The following is a 12,372-nucleotide window of genomic DNA, read 5'->3' as shown; positions in this document are numbered from 1 at the left end:
GGCCTAATGAAAAAAAAAAAATCATTGCTTTTCCTGTATTATTTTTATAAGAAAATAAAACACAGACTATTAGGAAATTTGTAAATGATGAATTTATATATATAAATGTTCCAAATATATTTAAAAATTCTATTAAAAATTTTTTTTAAATGTTTATTTACTTTTTGAGAGAGACAGAGCACGAGTGGTGGAGGGGCAGAGAGAGGGGAAGACACAGAATCGGAAGCAGGCTCCAGGCTCTAAGCTGTTAGTACAGAGCCCAACGCAGGGCTCGAACTCACAGACCGGGAGATCATGACCTGAGCCGAAGTCGGATGCTCAACCAACTGAGCCACCCAGACGCCCTATATATTTAAAAATTTTAATGAAGAACTTCAGCTTGCTTCCCAGAGTACTTTTTATTTCTTTAATTTTAATTTTTTTTAAAGTAAGCTCTACACCCAAAGTGGGGCTTGAATTCAGGACCCTGAGATTGAGAGCTCCATGCCAACTGAGCCAGCCAGACACCTGCCCTCCAGAATACTTTTGAATATCAGATTTTATGCTTCAATTTTTGATAGTTTACCACCAACGAGAAAAAATGTAAAAGCATCTTTCTCAACCATTAAAAAATTCTAACCGTTGGGGACACCTGGGTGGCTCAGTCGGTTAAGCATCCAACTTTGGCTCAGGTCGTGATCTTGTGGATTGTGGGTTCGAGCCCCGCGTCGGGCTCTGTACTAACAGCTCAGAGCCTGGAGCCTGCTTCCGATTCTGTGTCTCCCCCTCTCTCTGCCGCTCCCCTGCTCAGGCTCTGTCTTTCTCTGTCTCTCAATAATAAATTAATGTTAAAAAAATTAAAAAATATTCTAGCAGTTGAAATTATATTTATATAATCTAAAAATGTATCCTTTAATTGGCAAATATAATTTAGACAATTTTTTAACAATGCAAATTGCTTTTAATCCATTTGAGCATGCTTGTATCAATTATTTCAAAATAATGGTGAAGACATAATTTTTGTAACATGCATGTGTTGTTAGAACCATGTAGCAGACTGCTAAAAGGACACATCGGCTGCAGAGGGGCAGAAGTAGACGATTTATGGGAAGGTAGGGATCTGGGGCTGTTACCTAGACCCATGAATCCCCTCAGTCCCAGTGGATCACAGATTGGGTTGCACACGATGCTCCTTGGACCTCGGGAACATGGACTTCTCCAGCAACTCCTTGTGTTTCGTCCATGGTAGGCAAGGATGTATTTGGTATATAGTTTAAAAAAAATTTTTTTTAAATGTTTATTTTTGAGAGAGAGAGAGAGAGAGAGAGAGAGAGCACGCGCGCAAGCGGGGGAGGGGCAGAGAGAGAGAGGGAGACCCAGAATCCGAAGCAGGCTCCAGGCTCCGAGCTGCCAGCACAGAGCCCGACGCCGGGCTGGAACCCACAAACGGTGAGATCACGACCTGAGCCGAAGTCAGACGCTTAACCGACTGAGCCACTCAGGCACCCCTGGTATATGGTTTCCGAAATGGGAGCCCATGTGGTAGATCACCTCCTTGGTGATGTGGGGCAGTGGGTATCTGCTGGCATTTGTTGTGCTTGCCACCCGTGGGAAGGGACATGCCATCAGCTCCTGTGCTCCCCTGAACCTCCTTTGGGAAGCCCTGGAATAGAAAGATGTGCTCAGCTGCCGGCCTCATCTGGCCACAGCGAAGGACGAGAGGATCAGTATTTTTGGTGACCGTTATCCGTTCACATGTTGCCAGTGACCAGTAGGTGAGGATTCCTGAGTTAGGAAGTCCCAGAGTTCAGTTCAGGCATTGATTATTCCCGACAGGTGATGATTGGAGAAAGGAGATTACGTGATCAGGTACTTTTGCAAAACGCTGCGTTAAGGTGAACAGGTTTCTTTGCTGTAGAACATCCTAAAGACTTTAATACAGTAACACATATCACGTATTTCCAAGAGGAGACTGTAGTATTCAAAGGTTCCCGGAAATATGGATCACTGAAGTCATTTATCGAGAAGCATCTTGAGGAATGGGTGTGAAAAAGTGCGCTGCAGAAAATTTAGAAAATATTGAAAAGAAGGTGTTAAAAGTTAGTACCCCCTTTTCTTTTTTTTTCAGTTTATTTATTTTGAGAGAGAGAGTGAGTGAGGCCAGGGCAGAGAGAGAGGGAGAGAGACAGAATCCTAAGCAGGCTCCACGCTCTCAGTGCCGACCCCAACGCGGGGCTCGATCTTCCGAACCATGAGATCGTGACCTGGGCGGAAATCAAGAGTCAGGCGCTTAACTGACTGAGCCCCCAGGTGCCCCAGTGCCTGTTGTTTATATGTAAACTTAGAGAAATCGAGGAATGCTGCCTTCAGCTGTAGGTAACTCCTGTTTCAGGACACAAGTCAGCATGAACTTTGCTGGTCAAAGACTAGTGCTCGAATCTATTAAATAATAATATTGCTTCAGGGCGGCTGGGTGGCTCAGTCGGTTAAACATCTGACTTCGGCTCAGGTCATGATCTCACCGTTTGTGGGTTCAAGCCCCACATGGGGCTGTCTGTTGTCAGCACAGAGCCTGCTTGGGATTCTCTGTCTCCCTCCCTCTCTGCCCCTCCCCCACTTGCACGTGCCCGCGTGTGCCCTCTCTCTCTGTCTCTCTCTCAAAAATAAGTAAGCTTAAAAACATAATTTTTTAGAAACCAAAAATCATCACCAGCACTTGATGCATTGAAGTTGTTTTGGTAGCTGCTTAGTGCGATAAGTCATGAAGAGGAACTAAAAAGTATAAATTTTAGAAAGAAGAGACAAAATGTAAGATCAGAAAATATAACCAACTGGAAAGCGATTATAATTAATAAAAGTTTCAGGAAATAGATGCATATAACATAAGTAGCAGCAATGAGACACTCAACATTTACCTCAACTCCCCAAAATTACAGGGTTTTAAAAAATGATTCCCGCGTGGGGCACCTGGGTGGCTCAGTCTGTTAAGCATCCGACTCTTGATTTTGGCTCAGGTCATTTTCTTCCAGTTCCTGGGATCAACCCCTGCATGGGACTCTGCCTGACAGTGCAGAGTCTGCTTAGGATTCTCTCTCTCCCTCTCTCTCTTCCCCTCCCCTGCTCACACTCTCCCTCTCCAAATAAATAAATTAATAAAAAAAATTCTCACTTGAAATCTTCAAAACCCATAAAAATACTCGGGCATAGTCTTCTTGGAGAGTTGTATATGACTTATAGGAGGAAAAGTATAATGTGCAATATTTAATTTAGAGATAGAAAAGGGATGTATAACTAATATATATTGCTTAGATGTGAAAACTACATATTTAAAAATCTTCATTCTTTCTCACTGTGTAGCTTCATTGCAATAGCAGTACAACTCCCAGTGGTATTTATTTGGCCTTTCTAAACTTTATTTGAATTTCTAAATTTCTTTTGGAAGAATAAACTGGTGAACATATCAAAGAACATTCCTAAAAAGAAGACCAATACAGTGGCAATAAATAAATTAGTATGCTAATTGCGTAAGACTAGACATACAAATCAGAATAGAATCAGTAGAATACACAGTCAATAGAAGTAGTCTCCATCACATAGGACACTAGATCACATTGTGAAGTAGGAGGAAATAAATCAAATGCTTAGAAAATTAGAAATCACTAAACTAAGATTAGAAGCTAGTCTGTCACTTTGAATCAAGTCAAAATAAATGTCATATGTATGAAAGCGTAAAATTTATTTTTAAATTGTAGAAAAAAATTGAATTGAGTATTCACCAAATCTCCAGAACAAGGTGATTTTCTCTGTCCTTCTTGGTCCTTTCAAAGGATAAGTTCCTCCCCTCCCCTCCCCTCCTCTCCCCTCCTCTCCCCTCCCCTCCCCTCCTCTCCCGTCCTCTCCCCTCCCCTCCCTTCCCCTCCCCTCCCCTCCCCTCCCCTCCCCTTCCCATTGTAATTATTATAAGTTTTCTTCACACCCATTGTATTGTCTTGCATACACACTGGGGTGCATATATCCTTTATTTAGACATCGATTAAAAGTTAGAATAATTCCCCAACAAAGAATGTTTGGATAGTACGAAAATCATTTATACTTGGCTTAGGGATGTGACAGCAGTACACTATAAGACCAGATATCACAATAGAAGTGTCTGTCTGGTGTTGAGATAGGCTGCCTATGGGGGGTTCTCTGTCTTGCAGAGCTCATCAGGCAAAGTCTGGAGAAGGGCACATTGTCCGCGTTGTAGGAAGTATTCACAACTCCAGTCAAGAGTTGGACTGAACCTCCAATATTCCTCCGAGTGTCCAACCCAGGACCAGCCAGATATGAGGGGCATAGGGTGAGGTATGAGGGCAAGTGTGTGGTGTTTCCGTGCCCTCCCCGGATTGGCCTCTCTGCCAGGACCTCCATATATGCACCAACCAGGAAGCTCCTCAGAGGATAAGTTTCAAAAATTTAAAGTAGAAAAAGAAAACTCATCTGCTGTGACTACCTAAAAATAAAAGATAATATAATTTTTCAGTGACCTTAAAGTTAATGTCATGATAAAAACACTCAATAGTAGGTTTAGAAGGAACATGACTCAACATAATAAAGGCTGTCTATGAAAAACTCAAAGCTAATATCATCCCCAATGGGGAAAAACTGAGCACTTTTCCTCTACAGTCAGGGACAAGACAGGGGTGTCCACTTTCACTACTGTTATTTAACATAGTGCTGGAAGACCTAGCCACTGTGATCAGACAACAAAAGAAATAAAAGGCATCTAAATCAGCAAGAAAGAATTCAAACTTTCACTATTTGCAGATGACATGATACTCTATATAGAAAACCCTACAGACTGCATGAAAAAACTCCTGGAACTGGTAGTTGAATTCAGCAAATTTGCAGGCTACAAAATCAATGTTACAGAAATCAGTGGCATTTCTATAAACCAATAATGAAATAGCAGAAAGAGAAATTAAGAAAAGAGGCCTATTTACAATTGCACCAAAACCAATAAGATACCTAGGAATAAATCCTAACCAAAGAGGTGAGACCCGGACTCCAAAAACTACAAAACATTGATGAAAGAAATTGAAGAGGACGCAAAGGAATGGAGAGACATTCCATGCTCATGGAAGAACAAATATGGCTACAATGTGGTTTTTTATGGAACCACAAAAGCCCCCAAATAGCCAGACCAACCTTGAAAAAGCAAAGCAAAGCTGGAGGCATCACAAATCCAAACTTCAAGCTGTATTACAAAGCTGTAGTCATCAAAACAGTATGGTACTGGGACAGAAACAGACACATGAAACAGAGTAGAAAACCCAGAAACAACCCCACGACTTTATGGTCAATTAATCTTCGACAAAGCAAGAGAATATCCAATGGGAAAAAGACAGTCTCCTTCAACAAATATTGGGAAGACTGGAAAGGAGCATGCAAAAGAATGAAACTGGACCACCTTCTTACACCATACCCACAAATAAATTCAAAATGCATGAAAGACCTAAATGGGAGACCTGAAATCATAAACATTTTAGAGGAGAGCACACTTAGTAGCCTCTTTGACATTGGCCATAGCAACTTCTTCTAAATATGCCTCTTAAGGCAAGGGAAACAAAAGCAAAAATGAACTGTTGTCAAGAGAAGAAGCTTCTGCACAGCAAAAGAAACAATCAACAAAACTAAAAGCAACCTGTGGAATGGGAGAAGATATTTGCAAATGACATATCTGATAAAGGGTTAGTACCTCAAAAATATAAAGAACTTATAAAATTCAACACTCAAAAAATGAATGATCCAATTAAAAATGGACAAAAAAACACGAACAGACATTTCTCCGAAGAAGACACGCAGATGGCCAACAGGCACTTGAAATGATGCTGCACATCACTCATCACCAGGGAAATATAAGCCAGAAGTTCAATGAGGTATCACCTTACACCTGTCAGAATGGCTAAAATCAACAACACAAGAAACAGCAGGTGTTGGAGAGGATGTGGAGAAAGGGGAACCCTCTGGACTGTTGATGGGAATGCAAACTGGTGCAACCACTGTGGGAAACATGGAGGTTTCTCAGAAAGTTAAAACTAGAACTGAGCTACGATCCAGCAATCGCACTGGTAGATATTTACCCGAAGAATACAAAAATACTAATTCAAAGGGATACATGTACTCTGATTAATAGCAGTATTACCTATAACAGCCAAATTATGGAAACAGCCCAAGTGTCCATTGACTGGGGAATGGATAAGGAAGATGTGGTATATCTATACAATGGAATTTACTCAGACATAAGAAGAATGAAATCTTGCCATTTGCAATGACATGGATGGAGCTAGAGAGTTCTATGCTAAGTGAAATAAGTCAGAGAAAGACAAATACCCTATGATTTCATTCATATGTGGAATTCAAGAAACAGAACAAAGGAGCAAAGGGAGAAAAAAGAGAGGCAAACCAAGAAACAGACTCTTAGCTATAGAGAACAAATTGATGGTCCCCAGAAGGAAGTGGGCGGGGGATGGGTGAAATAAGTGATGGGGATTAAGTCATCACCTGTTGTGATGACCATGGGGTGATGTATGGAAGTGCCGAATCACTAAATTGTACGCCTGAAACTATATTACACTGTACGTTAACTAACTGGAATTTGAATAAGAACTTAAAAAAATTAATAACATGACCTTAAACTTAGAAAGCGGACATCAGTTTTCTGCACTGGCAGCGTTACAACCAGTGAGACTTTCCCAAGACATTATTATGACTAATTAGATCCTTCCCAATATCCCACACAAATTCAACTGTTGCAGCTCGCTGTATTTCAGTGAGATAATAAGACAAACTCACAAAGATGAAATGGACAAGACTGTTCACCAAAGAATAACTATAACAGTGGAAAATTGGAAACAGCCGAAATGCCTACACTTCGAGGGTTGGTTAAATAAATTATGATAAATCTCTATAACGGTATACCAAGCAGTCCCTAGAAATGAGAATGTAATAAACATATTTTTGAAATACAGGATGCTCACAATTTATTGTTGAGTGAAAGTTAGATTAGAGGACAACAAGAGAGTAGCTAACCCCACATGGTAGGATTCAAAGTGATTTTTACCTAATCTAAACTTTCTTCCGTATCCTTTTTTTCTTCCAATAACCTGGTATGCTATGGATGGTCAGCAAGGATGTGAAGCTCGTTCTATTTTAGAAAAACAAATGCAAACAACTGACCTGGAATTTTTTTTGCGGTAATTATGACACAAGGTTAAGTCTTCATTATTTAAAGAGCACCTACAAAACTTGCCAAGAAAAAACGGGAGATCCGAGAGGAGTGAGCAGACAACAAGAACCGATCGTTCGCAGCAGGTCCGCTTGTGATCAAAGGAGAGTAAATTTAAATAATCAGATGACATTTTTTTGTTTTTTGCTTGAGAAGTTAGCAAATGTGGTTCACTGCCATGTTTTTTATAATACAGAAAAATTAATATCAGTAAGTTGTGGCATATTCCTTTGGTACTGTTAAAAATGGAAGGTTAGGTAGGTTATGTTGTAGCCTGGAAAGGTATAACGTTTGAGTGAAGGAATTAAGAGTTACGGTTCTTAACTAAGGCGTACTAGCAATTAGAGTGTGGGAGAGAGCAACCCCTCTGAACTTTGGTTGATACCTTGCTGGTTATAAATGTGGATACAGCATCTGACGCAAACCTAGTACGTAGTGTTGTATTCAGTAAGTTTTTGTTGAGCGAAAGGATGGTATACGAAATACAATATACTAAAGGTTGTGTGCGAAGAAAGATTGGATGAAAATCTAGCAAAATGATTCGTGGTTATGTTAGGGTAAAGGGAATATGAGTAAATTCCCCCTCCCCCCATTTTCTATAATTTGATGGTATTCTGTTTATAATTAAAATAATTATATAAACTCAATCTCTCCCTTTCTAGGTGTCCTAGTTTTACTTAGTATCTAAAAAATAAAATTTGAGACTTCACTGCATTTTCCCCCTTTAGGCTTCCACTCAGCCGGACACGTTGGAGTCAACCTCAATTCTTATCTTTTTCTCTGCACCTAACACCAAACCTTATCAGCGAGTCCTGTTTGCTGTGCCCTTTAGAATATATCCAGAATCCTGTCATTTCTCACCGTCTCCAACTGCTTCCATTTTTATCCCTGCCATCATCAGTCTCCCTCTAGAATATTGCAATAACCTCCTAAGTAGTCTCTCTTTCCACCCTTGTCCCTTTCCAGGACATCCTTTAAGGGGAGTCTGGGTGGCTCAGTTGGTTAAGCGTCCGACTTCAGCTCAGGTCAAGATCTCATGGTTCGTGACTTCGAACCCCGCGTCGGGCTCTGTGCTGACAGCTCGGAGCCTGGAGCCTGCTTCAGATTCTGTGTCTCCTTCTCTCTCTGCCCCTTCCCCACTTGCACTCTGTCTCTGTCTCTCAAAAATGAATAAACATTAAAAAATTTTTTTAAATTAATTTATTTATTTTGAGAGAGAGAGTGATCAGGGAAGGGCAGAGAGAGAGGGACAGAGAGAATCCCAGGCAGGTTCCGCACATAGCCCAATACAGGACTCAAACCTACAAACGGTGAGATCATGACCTGAGCTGAAACCAAGAATCAGACGCTTGACCAACTGAGCCACCCAGGTGCCCTTTTCCAGTATATTCTTTTTTTAAATTAATTAATTAATTATTATTATTTTTTTTTAGCATTTATTTATTTTTGAGAGACAGAGTGTGAGCAGGGGAGGGGCACTGAGAGAAGGAGACACAGAATCCGAAGCAGGCTCCAGGCTCCGAGCTGTCAGCACGGAGCCTGATGTGGGGCTTGAACCTACGAACTGTGAGATCATGACCTGAGCTGAAGTCAGATGCTTAACCAACTGGGCCACCCAGGCACCCCTTTCCAGTATATTCTTAACATCGTAGCTGAAGTGAATATAAGCCAGGCTATGTCACAGCACTGCTTAGAACCCTCCAGTGATCCCTCATCTCATTTAAAGTAAAAAAGAAAATCCTTAAAGCACCATGCAGGTATAGAACCCGTCTTCTGCCCCCAAATCCCCAAATGCACACCTTCTGACCTTATTTCCTACCCTTCTGCCTCTGCTGTTCTCTTTGCCTAAAAACTCCTCCTGTGGATATTCACAAGGCTGCCTCTTCCCCCTCATCACTAAGGAGGCCTTCCCCCCACACCCCCCATCCTCCCCCACCCACACAGCCAGCACTCTTCATAGGCCTTCCCTGCTTTATGTTTTCCAGGCCCATTTGACCTACAGTGTATGTGTGAGCTTCTGTATCTCCTCCAGTACGCATAGCTCCATGAGGTAGGGACTTCTGTCCATTCTGCTCCTTGCTGTAACCTTGGCACCGACAGTTGTGTCCAGCACATAGTAGAGCCTCAATAAATACTTACCGAATAAATGACTTCCTAATTGTTTCAGAGAAGTAATTCTTAGGCTCAAAACTCGTTTGAAAGCTCTTTGAGAGAGTGTCACGTGTGGCCTTTGCATGCCTTCCCAGCCCCCGGCTTCCGCCCTCCTCGGGCACAGGATAAAGCAGGGCAGGTGGGCATGCCGGTGACCTACAATCAGTATCTAGTGCCGGGTTCCTTCTGCCTCTTCGGCTGGGACTCTCTGCCCAGACGACTCGGGACAGAAGACACGCCGTGTTGGAAGCTTCCTGTGTCTCGATCGCGGTGGCCCCATGACCCTGTACACGTGTAAACCGCGTGAGGCTGTGTACTCGAGAGGCGTAGGTACTCCGATAATGCACCGCGTGTGTCTCGTGCCTCGAGAAACAAGAGTCCGTCCGTTCCCTGACTCCTCGAGAGGGAGGGAAGCATGCTAACTGGTGCGTTCAGATGAGGAGAGTTCCGCGTGCTCTTGCTTATTGAGAAGTTCTAGCCGAGCGGCTGAAATTTCTGTTCGGAATCCCAAGGGAGAGTAATTAAAACAATTTTTATTTACTTTGTCTTTTGCAGACATAACCGTAGCAGAGTTCCACAAAAAAATCAAAGACGCCTTTGAAGTGTTTGACCACGAGGCGAATAATACGGTGGATGTGAGGTTTGGACGTGTCTTCTTTGTTCTGATTCTAAAATTTTTTTTTTTTTTCAACGTTTTTTTTTTTTTTTTTTTTTTTTTTTGGGCAGAGAGAGACAGAGCATGAACGGGGGAGGGGCAGAGAGAGAGGGAGACACAGAATCTGAAACAGGCTCCAGGCTCCGAACCATCAGCCCAGAGCCTGACGCGGGGCTCAAACTCACGGACCGCGAGATCGTGACCTGGCTGAAGTCGGACGCTTAACCGACTGCGCCACCCAGGCGCCCCTTCTTTGTTCTGATTCTAAATGACGGACACAACTCCTAAAATAGAGGAGGGGTCTTGTCTTTTTCCAGGCCTTGGATTTCTTATGCTGTTTAAAAGTGTTTATTTCCCTGTGCTCTGTGGAAGCCTTCTACTAGCTAGCGCTTTGGATCAATACTGTTTCCTATTCTTTATAACCTGATGAAAAGAATATCCACATTGCCCGCTGCAACCTCCGGACTGTAAATTCTGTGAGTGAGGTGACCCCTGCTGTAGCATGATTGCTGGGCACATAGTTGGTGCTCGGTAACTATTGGTTGAGTCGAGTGAACGGAATTTGCTTTTAAAATAAGTAGGTTTTATGGGGCGCCTGGGTGGCTCAGTCGGTTGAGTGTCCGACTTCGGCTCAGGTCGTGAGCTCACAGTTCGTGGGTTCGAGCCCCACGTCAGGCCCTGTGCTGACGGCTCGGAGCCTGGCACCTGCTTCGGATTCTGTGTCTCCCTCTCTCTCTGCCCCTTTTCCGCTTGTGCTCTGTCTCTCTCTGTCTCTCAAAAATGAATAAACATTAAAAAATTTTAAATAAAAAAATAAATAGGTTTTGTGTGATCGAGCCAGAAATTACAAAGAAAGATTAATAATGCTTGAACAGTGATACGCTCCCCAAGTCAAGTAACGAAAAGAACCCAAACAGAAGAACATACAAAGAGGAGAGAGAGACATGAATACTGCTAGATCGGGAATGGAGGACAGGAGACAGTAGTTTGAGACCAGAAAGGAAACAAAGCAAAACAAAAAGGCAGAAGAGACTGTCCACGAGAACAGCAGAGGCTGTGGGATCCAGGCCACGGACATCCCAGAGAGGCCACGGACCTTCCTTCCAGGAGACCGAGCCGAACGAGGAACATGTGGGGGGATCACAGTCTCGCAACTCAGAAGCGAGGACACAGAGGCCAGCGAAGCAGTGGGAAGTGACAGAAGGGCTAGTCGGGGGACTCAGTGCTTTAAAGGAGCCACACCGGCGGAACCACCGCATGCGATTTTATTTTGTTGGCCACACATTGTAACTGTGTGTATCGTATAGTGTCTTCATCCCTGAATGCACAGGTGTGACTGTAGGAGAGGAGACTGAGAAGGGGCGGTGCCGTTCATTACTTTATAAAGTTGAGTTTTCTCCCTCCACCGTGTTTCTGGGCCTTGAAGCAGACGATAGATAAGGTTGGGAATTCCGTTCCAGAACCACCAGCGCGGTCGGCCTTGTGTGAGCCTTGGCTCAGCTGTTGCCGAGGATGTGTGTGGCTTCACGTGGCTTCAGATGCTCTGGCCACAGCGCGGGCCACACGGGTGCCGCTTGGGGGGGCACTTTATCCTCAGGGTGGGTATATCATAGGAGGAAGACATCCGGTGGGGCGGTCGTGCCGGTGACAGGGTTTGGGATGAGGTGGGGAGCACGTGGCATGAACGACTCAATCCAAGGATGGCTCTTGCCTTCGCCTCAGACCTCTTGCTGAGGCTGGAAGGTTCTCCAGGGGGCAGGGGACAGAGGTAGTGTTAGGTCAGGGAGAGCCAGAGGAAGACCAGGGGAGCAGAGAAGAGAAACCAGTATTTGCTTGAGGCTTGTGTCTGACAGGTGACCTGTCGTTGGGTGTGGGGGGCTTCGGGGACCTTCCCTCATCTCAGTCTTTTTATTTGTGTGGCAAGAGTTGGCATCTGTAGGGGCGCCTGGGTGGCTCAGTCAGTTGAGCGTCCGACTTCGGCTCAGGTCATGATCTCGCGGTCTGTGAGTTCGAGCCCCGCGTCGGGCTCTGTGCTGACAGCTCAGAGCCTCGGGTGTGCTTTGGATTCTGTCTCCTTCCCTCTCTGCCCCTCCCCACGTGTGTTCTGTTTCTCTGTCTCTCAAAAGTAAACAAATGTAAAAAAATTAAAAAAAAAAAACATTAAACAATTACAAAAAAAGAATTAAAAAAAAAACACAACAAGACATGGAAACAACCTAAGTGTTCATCGATGGATGGAGGGATAAAGAAGTCGCGGTATAGATATACAATAGAATATTATTCGGCCATAAAAATGAGGAAATCCTGCTGTTGGTGACAG

General features: G+C 43.4%; 1 protein-coding gene across 2 annotated transcripts in view; it reads left to right on the top strand.

Annotated features, from left to right (window-relative positions):
- Positions 1 to 12,372, top strand: part of EFCAB2 (EF-hand calcium binding domain 2) — a 132,064-nt gene that overhangs the window by 54,235 nt on the left and 65,457 nt on the right. For both annotated transcript variants that reach the window (XR_003965856.1, XM_030302217.1), the window contains exon 2: positions 9,953 to 10,037. Coding sequence is in view for 1 of the 2 variants with exons in the window: in XM_030302217.1 (XP_030158077.1) it covers positions 9,953 to 10,037 (85 nt within the window). In the remaining variant the exon portion in view is untranslated. The remainder of the gene's footprint in view (positions 1 to 9,952; positions 10,038 to 12,372) is intronic.

This window comes from Lynx canadensis, chromosome F1, assembly GCF_007474595.2.
Source record: "Lynx canadensis isolate LIC74 chromosome F1, mLynCan4.pri.v2, whole genome shotgun sequence".
Taxonomy (NCBI): Eukaryota; Metazoa; Chordata; class Mammalia; order Carnivora; family Felidae; genus Lynx; species Lynx canadensis.
This window is presented reverse-complemented; position numbering and strand designations above follow the sequence as displayed.